This window comes from Phacochoerus africanus, chromosome 2 (genome assembly GCF_016906955.1).
Source record: "Phacochoerus africanus isolate WHEZ1 chromosome 2, ROS_Pafr_v1, whole genome shotgun sequence".
NCBI lineage: Eukaryota > Metazoa > Chordata > Mammalia > Artiodactyla > Suidae > Phacochoerus > Phacochoerus africanus.
Window position 1 is genome coordinate 204031117 of NC_062545.1, and position 18142 is coordinate 204049258.

General features: G+C 37.8%; 1 protein-coding gene across 3 annotated transcripts in view; it reads right to left on the reverse strand.

The window, feature by feature from the left end:
• Positions 1-18142, reverse strand: part of FOCAD (focadhesin) — a 312911-nt gene that overhangs the window by 52471 nt on the left and 242298 nt on the right. For all 3 annotated transcript variants that reach the window (XM_047767584.1, XM_047767582.1, XM_047767583.1), the window contains 4 exons: positions 14647-14755; positions 11920-12036; positions 8802-9040; positions 5509-5598 (listed from right to left, as the gene is read on the reverse strand). In XM_047767584.1, coding sequence (XP_047623540.1) covers positions 5509-5598; positions 8802-9040; positions 11920-12036; positions 14647-14755 — 555 coding nt within the window. The remainder of the gene's footprint in view (positions 1-5508; positions 5599-8801; positions 9041-11919; positions 12037-14646; positions 14756-18142) is intronic.

The window sequence follows — 18142 nt, forward strand, 5'->3', positions numbered from 1 at the left end:
AGAATTGTTCTCCCAGAAAAACTTTTGGTTAGTATGATAAGATAATGTGGCCTTTACTTTTTTTGCGAAAGTCTTTATCCTTGTTGTTTTTCAAATTGAAGAGAAGCTGACTTTTTCAGAAATCATCCTCACCCTGGTTTGGCTCACCTCTTTCAGAATATCTGCTGCTTAAGAAGACATTCCAGGGCATTTCTCCAATAACATATTTCAATGCCTGTACGTTATGTCATTTTGCTCTTGTATAGCATCTATCTCCTTGGCTGGCGCCAAGACCATCACATCATTTCTTCAAGATGTTAGTCACTTCCCCCAAATACCTCTGTGCAAACAGAGCTTCCATGTCTGATAAGAAATATCCCCCCAGATGGAGAGGCTACAGGATTTGCTCAAGGTCATGCAGAGAGTTTCCAGCAGAGCACAGACAGGTTCTATTGCCTAACAATCCAGCATTAGAAAATCCTTTCTCCAGAAGCTACTATAGTACTAATGCATCATTAGTTGGGCAGAACTGTTCCAGCTTCCATGAACTTAACAAGCTCAACTAGCACAATGTATATTCTGCCAGTCAGTTAAATCAGCATCTAACATCTGAACACTGTATGCTTTTGACACAAATTGTATTTCTGAAAGATGAAAGACTGCTGTTGATTAGAATGGATTTAAAGCCTTTGTTTTCATTTAGGATCTACAGGAAAGATTTCTGGCTGTCTTTCTATACAGATGCATATAAAAACCTGAAATTAGGCCAACAGTATAATTAGACAAACATAATTCATACTTGGAAAATTTTAACGTTTGCTCCCTTTTTGATTGTTTGACCGCTACTGATGTTTAGGATTTCAAACGTTACTTCCTCAGGGACACCTTGCTTGGCCCAGCAGGGAACCTCTTTAGTATTTTCCCACAGTACCCTGTACCAACTTACTACAGACAATTTTAATGCTCAACTCTGATGAGGATTATTTGGGAGACAGTTTGATTACTGCGCATGTCCTTCACTAGCCTGCAAGCTCCACGGGGTGGGTACCTTTTCTGTTTTCTCCCCACCACAATATTTCTGGTGTCTAGTATTCCATGGACAGGGACAGGCATTCAACCAATGTTTATTAAGTGCTAAAGAACTGACCAAAGGCACAGTTTCAAGAGAGTCTAAAGTGGAGAGATCTATAGGGAGAAAAACAACCAACACCACCAAACCCAAGACTTGAATCTTATATTCAGTTGGAGGCAAAATTTATGAGTGGTAAAATTCACTGAATATATCATCCAAGATTCAATCAGGAAAACTCAATTTCTATTTTTTGCCAGACTAATTTAAGAATGAGAGGTGTCAATTTCATGAGGAGAATAGATTCTTTTCAAAGCTCATTTAACTACTAGGGTTCATCTTTTTCAATAAATAAGCAGGTATCTAGGTCTTGCTTTTCTGGCTATTCTGGGCACATGAAAATCTCTGTTTACTGGATTGAAGGTCCTCTTTCCCATCCTAAAGCACATGGACACAAAGGTCTAGAAAAAGACATCCATTTCTAGTTCACTTTGCCTAAAAATTATCACAGCAGAATTATTTTTGTGTGAGGTCAGCATTCACTAAGGATTCTATTCAGTGCCACAATGGTGGTTAGCTAACTGCTATATGAATATACAGTATAACTAGCAACATAGGTTGCCAATATAAATATAAATCCATTCACTAAGGATTCTATTCAGTGCTACAATGGTGGTTAGCTAACTGCTAACCTAACATAGGTTGCCAATTAAAATGTATGTACCTATTGACCTTCTGAACTGTTTCCTTCTACTTTGTCTCATTTGTTGCAGCATGTTCCAAGAAGGTAGCCCTAAAGCTTTCTTTCTGATGTTTCCTTCTGATTTCCAAATCTATGTTTTAACATGTTTATTTTTTGTCCTAAGTCTCAGAGATTTCCCCTAGGTGCTTAGTTCAGCATTTCTGCACATTTACCTTATTCTACCTTCACTGTTCTACCAGCTCTAAACCAAGAATAACTTGGGGAGAGATAACTTTCACATCTTTCCCTCCACTGAAAATAAAAAGGAGTTAAGTGTTGGTGTCTGGAAAAAAACTGTATTAGATATGGTGTCTATGAAATAAATTATAAATAAATTATATTAGGTATAAAAGTGAGGTTTTGGAATTGCTAACATAAATCCTCTATAAGAACATTAACAAATAATAGAGTTTGAGTTTTAAAATGATAAATGCTCTGTTATGTCATCACTTATTTGAATCTCTTATCCAGATGTATTAAAATATCACTGGCAAAAAGAAATTCTAAGACTTAAAAGCTATGTGGTTCTGAGATGTGTGCTGCTATCAACTGAGATGATATATTTTTCTAAAATTAACCAGAGATGAATCTTCAATTCCCTAGTTTATTGTAGGGCTATTCTGCAGATTAAGTACTAAGGCATCTAATAATTACTTCTAATAACAGTTAACATTTGTATAGCGCTTTGCCCTTTACAAAGCGCTATACAAATGTTATCCTATTTGTGAAATTCGATAGTAATTAACCAACTCACAGGTCATGCATTGATGGATAACATGACTAGGCTGAGGATTGAAATGGTGCCATAATTACCACTAGATGGCAGCAAAATGTAAGTGATGGGACCACAAACATGGACTAGCTCAGGTGCTGGGTTCTCTTCAGCAGGGACAGGTCCATTAAATCAAGGAAGTGTGGTGAATTTGCTTGGGGTAAATTCTATCACTTGAAGTATCATGCTCCCAGATCCATGAACTACCTCTGGGTAACTCTTCCACTACTTCTAGTGAGGGAGGACTCTCCTAGACTCTTGCAGTCTTATGAGAGAGGGGAATACTTTATGCCATGAACCAGGCATTCAGGTCTGAGTCTGGTTAAAATCTGTTTTTTATTAAAAAAAAATTTTTTTTTAACACTTCACATTTTTAATATTTATTTATTTATTTATTTATGCTTTTTAGGACCACACCTGCAGCATATATAAGTTCCCAGGTTAAGGGTCAAAGAGGAGCTGCAGCTGCCAGCCCACACCACAGCCACAGCAATGCCAGATCTGAGCCAAGTCTGCAACCTACACCACAGTTCACGGCATCTAATCCAGGTTTCACAGATACTAGTCAGGTTCGTTACCCCTGAGCCACAGTGGGAACTCCTTTCTTGTTTTTAATAGTGGGCAACACCCACATGTCAGAAAATAATAACACTACATTGTCATGTCTCAACCTGCTTTCTTTCTATTGAAATGTGTTCTCCATGTTGTGCTAAGCAAGAGAAAAGAAAGCTGGCTTTGAAGTCAGGCAACCTAGGTTTGTCTCCTGGCTCTGCCACTTAGTGTGTGACCTTGAACCAGTCTTCTATCTGAGACTCACTTTCTTTGTCTGTAAATGGAAGTGATGATGATTCCTGCTTGAGCATCAATATTTAGGTTGTAATCAGGGCTTAATTACACGGAAATGAGTATGACAAGGCCTAACACAACATGAGGCTGCTCAGTAAGTATTAGTGGGACCAAAAACCAAAGGGAGAAGTGCATAAGCTCTGACACCCCACAAAGCATTAGAAATGACAAAAATACTAAACTTCATTGACTGTAGGAAAAATAGGAGTTTGGAGAGAATTGAGGGAGGGTTTCTTGAACGACCTAGGCTTTTAATTGGCTCTGAAGGGCAAGCAAGATTTTACTAAATGGACAGGAAATTTCTGATGACCCTCTTCTACTTGAATCTGCAGGATTAATTCCCTTTGCGGCCCAGCTTTCCCTCTCCCAAACACAGCTGCTTATTAAGAAGGTAAGAATCAAGAAAGAATGAAGAAATAAGAATCTAATTCATATAAAAAGTTAGTTTCAAAGTTGAATATGCCTAGACATATCAAGTTTTAAAGTGCATGAACACCCTTACTGTGGATAATTCAGTTATCCCCATGGTTTTCCTGACATTCAAACAACCTTCCTGCAAACTAGTGTAGATAATATGTGAAAGTCATTCCTGATGGTTCCAACAGGCTGAAGCATTTTAATCACAATTTTTCCCCCAACTTTATAATACCCTGAACTACAGATATGTTGAACACCTTTAGGGGAAGGCAGGAGAAAGAAGAAAGGACAAGAGGGGAGAGGGAGAGGAACTTATCTTTCTCCTTGGTTGTAAAAGGCAACACCATCAATACACAAATTAGGCTCAGAAATCTCAACTCTTCATTGAACCCCAAAACAGTGAAATGACCCTAATGACCTTCCATGAGTCATTTTCTAAATTTAAGACCCTTCAATCATGCCACTGAACTCTTTGCCCATACACAAAACCACACTCTTAACATATCATTTCATCTCTAAATTGTAAGTGTTAAAGTGTGATAAACTGGGTAGGTGTCAAAGGTTCTTATCCAATCTTAGCCTGTATCTGAAAGATCTCAAAACTACCATCCTACTAAGTGAAGATCTGACTTTCTCTACACATGACTAAATGTGTGATACCATACTTCTACCATTTATTCTTTTGTTAATCTGAACTTAACGGGCTGGATGGTGTAAATGTAACTTTAGATAGTATGTTTCTAAAGGCCAGAAATTTATAAAAACACTGATTTTTTTTTTTTTGTAAACACTAATTTAACTCACATTTGAACATGTCCATAAGAGCATAAAGTAAATGAGTTAACAAACTGGAGGTTAGTGCTTATAATCTGCTGAGTTTCCTAGTAACTTCAAACACTGAAGATCCAATCCTGAGGTTCCAAAACATATGGGAGTCCAAAGAGGTACAATGTAGGTTCTCAGTGGTGTCAATATTTCAGAAAGCCTAACAAAACAGTATGTTTTCCCACACAAGGCACCTCAATGAGTTGAAACATTCAATGTCTCATGAAACAACTATGTTTAATACCATTTTTTTGAGGCATTCTTTTCTCATTATTCCTTTTTGTTTCTGTTGTTTTTCATGACTGGAACAAGAAAATAAATTTTAAGACACTTAGTTTAATAGACAAAATCTTTAAAAAGCATGAAGTTTGTGGCGGGAAAAAAAAGAGGATCTATTAATACTGAATGGGTTGGGAACCTCTGGTGTAACTTGTTTGTTTCCATTTTGATTCCTCAGACTTTGGGTTTCTTAGGGAAATCCAAAACATGGGTCAAAGGCTCTCTTAGTCAAATCAAATTCAAAGAGTATTTCCAACAAATCTTTAGAAAGATTAAGTCATAAGTACAAGTCTCCAGGTATCCTCGGATGATAAGAACAAAACGGAATCTAAGGTATTGGTAAACTTAATGACAGCCACAAAGTGACATTCGTTGCTTTGTACAGAAAAAAACTGTCAATTTCTGAAACACGGTTTTCAGAACAAATAAGCTTTAATTATAGATTTTTTATTATCAATGAAAACTCTGCACAAAGGTATTCATGGTTGGGTCCTACAAGTATCTCTCCACAGAATGCAAAATTTATAGTAAAGAAAGAACCAGTCTCTGAGTAACAGAGAGGAAATGGAATCAACATACTTGTATTCAAGACTAGTGTCAAAGCAGCAATTTTCCAGAGCATCCAAAGACTTCATCAGAAGAAGTTTCATCTGTTGGCCAGATATATCACTAGGGAAAGACCAAGAGGGGAAACTGAATTATTTAAAATCATTCAAAGGTCCCAAATATTTACTATGTAATTATATTTTGCTCAGTATTTTATTGAAAATGCATTTCTTTAAAAAAACATAGAAGGAGCAAATAGTAATATTGATCATTCACATATATTTTGAGACAGAGAGATGAATCAGAGAATTCATTCAATAATTAGTTTTCTGAAGATTATAATCACTTGCAAACCTTAAAACCTTTTAATTTTTAGTTTAGTTTATTAACCCTAAAACTGCTACTTTTGCATTTTCTCAGCTCATTCAAATTTTAAATCACTGAAAAATAAGAACCAAGTTCAGAATTTAAAAAAAAATTTTTTTTTCTAAGAATGCTAAGGTGATTTTCTTCAGAACATTGACTAACCCATTGAGCTGATATTATCAATGATCATTCCAAATCTCTCTTGCAAAGACTATGACTTCTGATTTCCGGTCTCAAATGTAGGGGTTTTAAATTCTATTCTTTTTTTCTTTTAATAAAAAGGTGAGCCCAGCCTTATATTTTTCTGCCTCTATACAGTAATTGATGTGGCTTTGGTAATTGTTTTAGTGAGAACTATGACTTCGAGGGTAAAATTAAACTTAAAAGGTAGCTCTACGTCTGTTTTTTTGAGGCAGAGTTGTGGGCTTCATCACCAACACTTTATTATCAAGGGGTCCCTTCATGTCAGCTCTCCCAGTGCTGCCTCAGACCATATTCAGTGGAATGCAGCCCCAGGAATGCCAGCCAGCCAGAGAGCACTTTAAATACTATCTTCTCCAACCAAGAGGATAGTGGTTTTGCCTAAGGTAAAGGATTTGCCTTTTGCAGTGAGAAAACACACATACATGCACACACAATTTTAATAGCTTTTAACTAAGTCCTATTATAGTTCTCCAGAGTAAAATAAACTTAAATATCCTAAAGAAATGCTGAAGAGATCCTATTAGTCTCCTCTGGGAGTTCTGACAGAAGCAGAACTTGGAATAATATGCTTTTCTGAATAAATTCTAGACTGGAATTAAATTCAGGGCATTTTTCATAAGCCTCAGAAAAAAAAAAAAAGGATTGACTGTCAACGTTCTTTTCTATAAAGGGATTTTTTTTCATTCTTGAGACCGGCATGTTGTCCTAATCCTGTTCTCCTAAGGGGCCATTTTGGGCCACTTAATTTGACATTATTGGTTATTCAGAGTTAAGAGCCTTCAAAACACTTTAATTTTAGAAAAATAGACATTTTCTCCAAAAAAAGTCATTATCTGGTAAGACTGTCATTATGTGGTAAAATATTTATTAGTACCAAAAGGCAAATATTTCAGATTCCTCTGCTCTAAGAAATTACGAAGGTGGGAACCATGAATAATTATAATAATGGCTGCAGTTATTAATACACCAGCCCAAAGGAAAATGCTATCAAATCGAGGATCATTAGGGCAAAGTTAAAAATCTGCAAGTATTCTGCCTTGGGAAGTGCTTCTTGGTGTCCTTCCCCAAGGTTTTCTTCAGGTATAAAGTAAAAGGAAGGCAACCTAGGAACAAGGGAAGGATACTTTAGGGGAGTCACCAAAGGTTTCGCCAGGTAGCATAATTAAGCTAACCACCAATGCAAGCTTGTCAAGCCCTATAACCAGCAGCATCTCCTCCTAAACTCATGAAGAAGGGGGCCAGGAGCCAAGAGAGGATGAATCAAGTTGCCTGGGATTAAATGGTCCTGGCTCATTTTTAGCTGTAAAACATGTAGCTTGAAAAGATACTGAAGAAAGAGCATGAACACAGATGGTGAAGAGACTGCCATTTGTAGCATAGCAGCAGAGGGGGAAAAAAAAATCACTTCCATGTCTTAAGTCTTTAAAAATACTTTTTGATCTGTCACACACATGAGATATGTAACAATCAATTCAAAGGCATAGGGCAGCTTTTTGTTCTTGTCCAGAACCAGACATACATATACTAATGCTGGTAAATAGAACAAAATGAATATTCTGCAAGTGTTTCATTTATGATCACAAAGACTAAGCCAGTCTTTCCAATCATCTGACAGATGTTTCCAAAGGCTGAAAATGATCATTTGAAATACAGTATTTCCCTAGATCAATAGCAGTTCTCATAAAGGTTTCAAGTATTGATTTTGCACAAAACTATGTAAATTACAAATGCAAACCTAACCACTGGTTTCAAACACTAAATCTAAATATAGCATAATGTCATCCAGTTTATCCACATCATCACAATTTCTTGTCTTTTGGACAGCCAATTTCTGCCAACTAGGGAAGCTTAAGGACATCTAACAGAACAGGATGCTTCTTACCTAGACCCTACTATTTCTAATGCAGGAAAATGGGACTAAAATCACAAGTCAGTGACATCTAAATATTCATGATACTCAAGTACTCATGTACCATACTACAATCAATCTGGATATAAAAATTCTAAGATCTGTTATAAAATAAAGAATAAATATAATGAGCAATGAAACTAAGTAGATTCATGTTCAAGAAAACTTTCCTACTTAGTGGAATTTTCCACCTGGGTCTTTGATATTCTATTAGCTCCATTCAAGAGTAAAGCTAGCAGTCCAAAAATGAGCAATCAAACTGAATAAAGTACACAGTATAATATGCACAGATTAAGACTCTTTAAGGATTACCAAAATGTAGCCAGGGCACAGGATAAAAGCAATATTTAAAAGTGGGTAGGTACATGCAGTTCTCAGGAGATTCAGTGATTCCCAGCACCCTCAGGCTCAAGGGATACCCTGATCTTTCCCTCCCATTTTACAGTGATATCAACAGAGAACAAGTAATGATTTTCACCCTTATAAACCAGGGAAAAAGGAAGCTTTTTAAAATTTATAGCACTGTATGATTCGACCTCCCTCATATCTATTACATAGATGTATACAGGGCTTTCATCTAAGCATGAAATAATGTTCAAGTAATCAATCACTTTTAAAAGAGCAACCCTTAAAACACATTAATATCCATGTGATGGTGTTTTTAGAGAGACAAATTCATTCATGATGGAGAGTAAATGATCAACCTGTCCATCTCAAAAAGTTTAACACCACATACCGCTCAGATATAAAGTGTGTGTGTGTGCGTATAAATGAGTGAGAGAGAGAGAGGGAGATCCTTCACCTAAGCCACAAAGAGGAAAAGCAGGAATATTTTAATAAACTGTACCTGAGTTTCTCCTCACACAAGCGAGACAGAAACATCCCCAAAGCAAGGCCCATGTGGATTTGCACGGCTTGAGACTCATCAGCACTCGGTTTCCCAGGTAACCTGGCAGTCAGCATGTTCAGGATTTCCTCAACCTTCTCTTTGCAAGAGATAATGAAAACTGGCACAAGGAGAGACAAAGCTGTGGCAGCCGCAGAACGGGCAATAGCACTGGCTGTGTTTTCACCAGAATAGGATTTCTAGGACATGCCAAAGAAAGAAAACAGGGGGTTGGCCTTTTGTTTAAAACAGGAAGGCAGCACACCTATCACAAAAGCGCTACACAGCAATACATAATTCTCTTCGACCCACCCCACCAACTGCCTCCCCCCCGCCAAAGAACTGAAAAAATAAATTTATTTCCATGTTTGTCTATAGGTCACCTTTTTCACCACTCACTTTTCACAAATAGCAGTAAAACAGTTCGCCACTAGGCAAGTGGTTAACTAATAAGACCCTTTTAAATTTGAAGAAAAAACATTATTAGTGTCTCCTTGTAAAGGGTGTGAATTCCCTCACGGTCGAGCCTGTAACAATTGCAGGGTTTTGAAAGCCCACATGTGTATATAATGAAAAATCCCAAGTGAAGCTATCCAAGCTTGGAGAAACCACCAAGCCACATTATAAATGTCTAGAAAGCCAGGAGTTTCCCGGGAGAGAAAGAAAAAGGGTTGGGTGGGGGCAGTTTAAGCGTAGTTAGGGAGGGATAAGTATAAGTTTAGCACAGGGATCTATTGGCAGATCTCCCAAAATTTTTTGTGGGAACGCTTCCCAGTAGATGGATTATTTCCTACAGGGGGTTAATTCCTTTTAATTAAAAAGGAAGTTGAAATCCTAAAAGCCTCTGGTTACAAAGCAATAACCAGCTATTCAAAATGAAACTGAGAGCTCTATATGCTCCTTTCCTATATGTAATTATGGGAAAAGAAATGAGTAACAGCTCTAATAAAATGACAGGGCAGCTGAATATGAACAGCTTCTACAAGAATCCTGTGTTAGAGAGCTCCACCAGACACTATATACATTTATAAATATGTCTCAAGTGGGGAGGTAAGCCCATTTATCATTCCTCAATACTACCCACTTCAAATTTTCAGACACACCATAAAGGCCGTGTTGTCCCTTGCAGTCAACACATTAAAAAGTGTTTTTAACTCTACACTCATTTGCTAAGCTTGAGTACTTTAAGGATAAAAGGCAAACATGTGCTAAGAGATTCTTTAAGTTAATATAGTGCTATTATAATGACAATACTACTCAAAATGACCCAGCTACTAGGACAAGGGAAATAAAGTGGCTTTTGAAACAGGGTTTTGAAAAAGTATAATAATGCAAGAATCACAAAGGTAAGAGGCAACCTGAGCTGGCTAGTAAAGACATTAGCTTGCAAGAACTAAGCAGCACTATTAGAAATCTAACACAGTATCCTGTCCTGCTGGATATCTGAACCAGACAGCTACTGCAACGACCTCCACATAAGCTAACAAGTCTTTCTTCAATCATTAAAGAAATAAGAACAGTTTCAACAGAACATAAATCATCATCAAGTAATTCTTTGAGCAAAATCTACCTTCTGATTTAATTCTACTTTTATCTAATAAGTCATTTTTGTCCCCAAGTATAGTAAAAAAAAATCTGGTTCCAGACTCTAAGCCCCAGATAAATACATACCAGGTCCTCCTAAGGGCAGAGGGCAGAGGCACACAAAGTGTTGTACAAAGAAGACCTAAAGCAATGAAGTTTCAGGCTAAATTTGTGATCTTAGCAACAATTCAGGACCCGTGCTATATTTTTATTCAAATCAGCTATAATCCTCTGCCACTCAGCTGATTGTCCCATGATCCCTATAATTCCCTAAGCAATGGATAGTGATAAGGTAGAACAAAAATAATTCCATGCAGGTACAAAAATAAAGCATGGGCTACAGCCAATAAAGGGAAAATGAAACCTAAACGAAAAAAGTGTGTTTTCAATTTGCTTCAAATCTTAGGCTATAAGCATGAAGAAAGAGAAGGACTAAGTAACAGGTGCTTTTTTATGCTCAACAATATTACTTTGTATTTATATAGCATTTCATGTTTTCAAAACATTTCCCCACAGACTATATAATCCTCATAATCTTTTATAAAGTTGGCAAAGCATTCATTTTTACCCTCACATTATGGGTAAGGAAAATAAGATGATGAGTTAAGTGTCGGGTCAACAGCCACAAAACTAGTAAGAGGTAAAGTTGGAGTTCCAGTCACTATAGATAACTTTGTCCAACCACCTCATTTTATAAATAAGGACACAAGGTTCAGTCACATTAAGTGAACTCCATGGTCACACATTCTGAAATGAAAAAGACTATGACCAGAAACCAGAGACCTTTTATCTTCAGGCAATGTTTATTCTACTACAACTGTAGCTCTTGATTCTGACTACACATTAGAATAATTTAGAAAGCCTCTAAAATGCTGATACCCAGGGCCCATCCTGGAGCATTAAATCAGAGGTGAGGCCTACACATCAGCATTTCTTTTATATATATATATATATATATATATATATGTATATATGTATATATATGTATATGTACATATGTATACGTGTATGTGTGTATATGTATGTATATATGCATACACACACACACACACACACATATACATCTATATGTTGTTGTTTTTTAAGTTCCCCAGGAGATTCTCACATACAGCCAAGGCTGAGATTTACAACTAAATGTATAGCTAAGGCTAAGACTTACCCTATATCATGGAATTTCATGTGAACAATTGATACTGGAGTTTTGTCTTTTTTTCTTTTTAGGGCCGCACTCATGACGTATGGATGTTCCCAGGCTAGGGGTCTAATCAGAGCTGATGCCACCGGCCTGCACCACAGCCACAGCAACGGCAGATCCAAGCGGCATCTGCAGCCTATACTATAGCTCACGGCAACGCCAGATCCCTAATCCACTGAGCGAGGCCAGGGATAGATCCCACAACCTCATGGTTCCTAATCGGATTCGTTCACCACTGAGCCATGACAAGAACTCCTCAACTGGAGTTTTCTGATCATTTTTTTTATTTCTCACACTTACATAATAAAATGAAGAGAAAAGGTGTCCTCTGGGTTGGTAATGGCTATCAACAATAACCAGAAGAGTATCGAACACCATGAAAAGCCACTCTTTCATTGGAAAGAAATTAGGTTGAACCTGCGGATGAAGGAAAACATGAAATGATAATGGGAGAAAGAAAAAAGTGTTATTTCTAAATCCAAGATAAAACCTCCTTCTGTATTAAAGAATGAGGTGCTACTATCAAAAACTAAACTTCACCTGCCAGGACTGCATGAAATAGTAGATAGGTCCTTGACAAATACACTTCCTCATCTGCACCACAATATGATTACGACTTACCTTTCATACAAGATTTAGCAGAGGAGAGAGGATGGGGACTGCAGAACAAAACACATTTGAGACCTCCTTAAACTCTCCTGCGTTCAGTGAGGATAACATGGGGGTTAAAAGGAGAGGTGGACAGACAAAGAAACTCAAAATTTCCCATTTCTAACTTGTGGTTTCAATAAAGCCACCAACAAATTTTTTCACTGTTTCTTCATTTCTGCTTACTACCACTACATTTATCATTCAAGAATCATTCCAACATTTGCCCAAATAGGTATGAAGATATAAGATCTTCAGTTGAGAAATGAAGAGGAAAGGGAAAGCAAAAAGCAAAACAAAACAACAAAACCCAACTCAGTTAAAAAAAAAAAAGAACTTGGTTTTAAAAATCATTCATGACCATGGATGTCAAAAAATATTCATTAACTCCCATGGTAACACCCACGGGGTGCAAACCATAAAGGCTGATGCAGTGTTAAATCCTTGGAATTAATCCCTTGAGTCAAATAAGGCCTTCTTCTTAATATCTTTAGTTGTTGGTCAAATGCAGATTTGAATGAAGCTTGAAAACGTCAACTTTAAACAATTATGAGGCCTTGAATTTATACTGAGTGATAGCCAAAGGCGAGGTCATCAAAAATAAAAGCAAAGCCCCATCTTTGGGTCGTATGGCTTCTCAATGTGTTGTGTACCATGTGCCTCAGCACAGGACAAAGTCTGGGAGAATAAAGAATAAGAGAGCCTGGAGCTCAAACTCTGAGCTAGACCTCCAGTTATTATTGGGGCAAATTACCTATACAACTGGAAGTCTGACAAAAATAACACCTAGATGAAGGGACCCATAGAAGACATTATTTTTCAGGTTGTAGATCTATGTTGCCTCTGCTAAGGTAGTCCACCACTCTTTCAAGGATATGGAACATTTCCTTTCTAAAAATTTTTCAGCTTCCTCACTATTGAAGTAGGACTCTGGGCTTAAAGTTAAATTTTTCTAAACTAACTACATTTTTACCTCTCATTCAATAACTCTTCTCCACATTTAATATACATTTGTAGCTTCTGCCACACAGCACTAGTCTCTTGTTTACAAGTAATAGCACCCTTAGGGAATTCCCTCCTCCACGATTTGAAGCTTAGTTAAATGCTCAATTAAGCAACCCATCCTACCCTGCTGAAGGTGTAGGCATAGGACCCATGGGATTCTGAATCTTAAATGTGGGCTGCTAAGATAGTAAATCCTAGAGCCGATCCATCCCAGTGGGCGGATGGATCTGCTGAGATGGCTCATCAGTACTTGTGCCTGAACTCCCCAACTTGCTTTGATTCCTATTCTTCCCCCAACTCGGTTTTTAAACTTTGCATTCAGTTCCCTGGGCTTCCAGATTCCTTATACTTCTAGTTCCCTTTTTATTTAAATTAGAGTCAGTTTTTTGGAAAAAAAAAAAAAAAAAGACACCCTCCCCAAGAAAAACCCCATCATGAAAAAAGAGCACAAATGATCTATAAGACACCCTGTGGGGACAGACAGGTTGAATAGCAATGAATAAAGCCCAATGTTTGCAGCAAGAAGTGATGTAGTATATGCTGATGTTGATGATAATGGTTATGAATACTTAGTGCTTAGTATTTACCAGCCATTGTGCCATATATATATATAAATTCATTTAATCCTTACAATAATCATATCTAGTAAGTACTGTTATCCCCATTTTACATATGGGGAAATAGGCTCTAAAAGGTGAAGTTACCATGGAGCTAGTAAGTACAAATACCAGGATTTAAATGTAGGACTCCCCTACTTCACAGCCTGTGTTTTTTAACCACTTGACTATATTGCCTCCAGATAATGATAGTTACCAGATAACGGGGCTTAAAAGAAGAATAAATCCATGCCTTTTTATTTTGACAGATATGAATTATCTGAAAAAGTACATTGGAAAGGAACATTGGCCAGCTTGCCACATGTTTAATTAAGAAATAAATGCCTTGCAAAAATGAATAGGCACTTTGTCATTGACATCTACAATTAAAATGCAAAGTACAATTTTTTTCAGTCAGTAAACACTGCTTATTTATCATTTTTTGACAGCATTGTTCACTTTCAGTAAGCCTAGTTAACCTCCCAAGATTGGTTACCATGATGTAATCACAAAAGACAACCCCTGTTGCATAAAATTGGTACCTTCAAATGGAAATGACCACTTAACTGTGATGGAGAAAGCAAAACAGAAAAGCACCAAAGGAAAGTGTTTCAGAAGACAGGAAAGCTTGCAGGGTAAAGGAGACAGGGTAGCATAAATGGGTGTTCAACCAGACTGTTAAGTTCCTCAATTCAGGGCCAGGCTTAATAAGGAGATGGCTCACTTTTCAAACATTATATAACCGAAGCCCACTTGGTTCTAATCACCCTTAACTCACCTCCAGGACCCCCTCAGAGTCTGAGGAAAGGCTGGCTTCATGTTTGGAAACGATGACAGCAAGGCTGCTTAAGGCTAACAGCGCGTTGCCTTTGACCACTGGGCTGTCTCTGTTTAAAAAGAAAAAAATTCCAAGAGAGGATTTGGGGGCATTAGCCAGGAGAAGAGAAGGCACTATTATAAGGAGGGCAGATGAGGTCAAAAAGCACTTCCATCCCTTCACAGAGCCTCCGAAAGTCAGGTCTGTTTGTTCCCTGATACCAGCAACTTCTTTCCTTTTTCTGACATGAACACTGCTTTTTAACTCTTCTTATAAATGTATGGTCTTTATGCTTTGGGTAACTTAAAAATCCAAGTGCATATATCTAAGCTCTTTCTTCCTAACATTTTTATTTCATCCTTTGACCTTACATTTCTCACACTATCTTCTTTGGTGTCATCTTTGGCCAATATAAATGTATTAATTTGTTTTGAAAACACAACCAATAAACCCAGCTGAGTGGAAGTGGCCCCTGGCTTTTCTGAAGCACTGGTGTGTGGAACCAGCTTTCAGTGAACCGCTTCAAGCCACATGCTTTACTAGCCACTCAGCAGGGAGATGACTTGCCTCCCTCATTATCACCTTCAAGTTGGTCTGTAACATACTTCAGAGACCCTAGATAAGATGCAAAAAAGGCTTGTTTTTAGACTATCTGGAGTGAGAGTTGCCCTTTAATATCATCTGAATGGTAGTTTTCTAATACTGGCAATAAAATCTTAAGTTTGACTTGTGAATTTGGTAGCAAGAAAACTGAAACTTTTAAAATATACTCACGCTTTGAAAATGTACATTTGGTATTATTTCATAATTCCACAGAATAAAATCCCCAATGGGACACTGATGAGATGCTCTTGGCTTGCCAACTCTGTCATAACAGAACTGAGCAACCAGCACCCTTACCATCTGACAGTTCTTTGAGTCCTATGACTATGGGTTCCCATAAATACAGAGAACATTTCCCCTTGCCTACATCCAAGAACTACTTCCTGCTACCCCAGTGCTGGAGCAGAACAGATGTCTGGCATGAGGAAGACTTCCAGCCCTGCTCCCTATGCAAGCCTTGTATCTCCAATCCTAGACTCATAACTGAACATGTGAGTTAGTGGTATCGAAAGGTTAGTACAGAGCTGTGTTGTTGCATTTTTATTTCCATTGGAACTCAGAACTTGCCTTTATCAAGTTCTTCCATCTATGGATTCTTCCATTCCCTCCTTTTTCTCTCTCTCTCACCTTGGAATGGTTAAGCTCAGTGAAGGCCTGCTCTGCACACTTGGTCACTTTGTTTACTCTTTCTTAATTCATTCCTCTCTGAGTCCTGTCAGATGCTGATAAGACAACATTTACAATGAGGTGTGGGGCAGAGGGAGAAAACAGGAAGGATGGCTTGAGGTTGAAGCAGTTTTGCAATGGGGATTACTGGGAACTCCTATAGCTGTAATAGAACACCAGAAACAAGGCAAGATATGGACATCCCTAGGTTTCCTAGCCAGAAAATCATTTTAAAAACCCCAAATTAAATCTTATTTCTAATATTCTCTACTTCCTTTAGCTGAGAATGTCTTCAAGCCTGTTTTGCTACAAAGTGGTCCTGAATCCCTGAAGATAAATACAAAAACTAGTTTTAAATTCTCAGTGATCTGAGAAGTTCCTTGGTTTTTTATCAACCTGTAGACATTCTTAGATAGTTATGGGAAATTATGCATCAAATCTTTTTTTTTTTTTTTTTGTCTTTTGTTGTTGTTGTTGCTATTTCTTGGGCCGCTCCCGCGGCATATGGAGGTTCCCAGGCTAGGGGTTGAATCAGAGCTGTAGCCACCGGCCTATGCCAGAGCCACAGCAACGCGGGATCCGAGCCGCGTCTGCAACCTACACCACAGCTCACGGCAACGCCGGGTCATTAACCCACTGAGCAAGGGCAGGGACTGAACCCGCAACCTCATGGTTCCTAGTCGGATTCATTAACCACTGCGCTACAACGGGAACTCCATGCATCAAATCTTTTAAAACAAGGATATTAGTCAAGATGACATAAAAGGTATCTTTTTAACCCTAAAATTCTGAAAGAGTAAAATTTAGCCCCAGTTTTAAAGCAGTACCCCAAATGATTTTATTTCAAAAGTTTCACTGGTCTTGACACTCCCGAGCATGTACTGTTCTTGCAAAATGGAGAAAAAAAAGTATTTAAAGCCACTGGTAATTAGACTTTTGAATGCAAACTAAATGCATATTTGGACATTAATCTTTGAATAGAAAAAAAACTAGATGGACAGGGAGTTTGGGGTCGGTAGAGGCAAACTATTACATTTAGAATGGATAAGCAACAAGGTCCTACTGTATAGCACAGGGACCTACACCCAGTCTCTTGGGATAGAACATGATGGAAGACAGTATGAGAAAAAGAATGTATATATACATATAAGTATGACTGGGTCACTATGCTATACAGCAGAAATTGACACAACACTGTAAAGCAACTACACTCTAATAAAAATAAAATTAATTTTTTTAATTTTAAAAAGGGAGAAATGTTGATCTAAAAAAAAAGAGAGAGAGAAAAAGAAAAAACTAGTCCACAGTCACACAATTTATGCTTAGGCCAAGGGATACATTTCATAAAGGTACAGTCACTAGCTCTTGATCATCTTTACATCCCCTACATGCCCTGCACAGTGACTTATGGAGAGAAGACATGCTGTACGCACTCAGTGAGACAAATTCAAGGAGGAGCTGGCCAGGTGAGGCTCTATAATTGGTTCAGCAAAAGCTCTTCACCTTGTTGATCACATAACTATCCCCTACCAGTCAGGCGGTAGTGACTAATTTGCATAATAACATGTCAGCATCAGTACAGTATTTATCTAGGCAACACCACTGACATTTTAATTAAACTGTCCTTTGAAACAAACGGATGCCATTAACCTAATTAAAAAGCTCAAGGAAGGCTGAGCTACAATGATGCTTTCTTAGGGACAAAGTATTATGTTACACATTAGTGAAGTGGCCCAATCCTTTGGGGATTTTTATCTTCAGGTTCAAATCTATTTAATTATTAACAATGAAAATAAACTTACATCAATCATCAGGTTTTATCTGTGCTCTGATTCTCCCTTAGCCCTATCCCTGATGCTTTGAAAATGCTCTCAAATGAGAAAATCAGTCTCATCCTGTGACTAGTGTTTTACTTCCTACATTTAATTTATGGCTCAGAATGAAATAAGCCTTACACTGGCCAAAACCAGCCTGTGGCAGCCATGGTCCAAGGAACAGAAGGCAAAGCTGGCAGGAGGTGGTGGTGGGGTCCTCACATGACTGGAAGAAGCTAGTGGGAAAAAGTAAAGAGAAGGCAGCAGAGTGAATTTTTCCTCTGCTCTGTCATTAATCTCTCACAGCCTCTGGACTTTAACTATCTCCTGCTCACTTGCTGCCATGCCTAGTATTGTCAGGATTGCTTTAATAA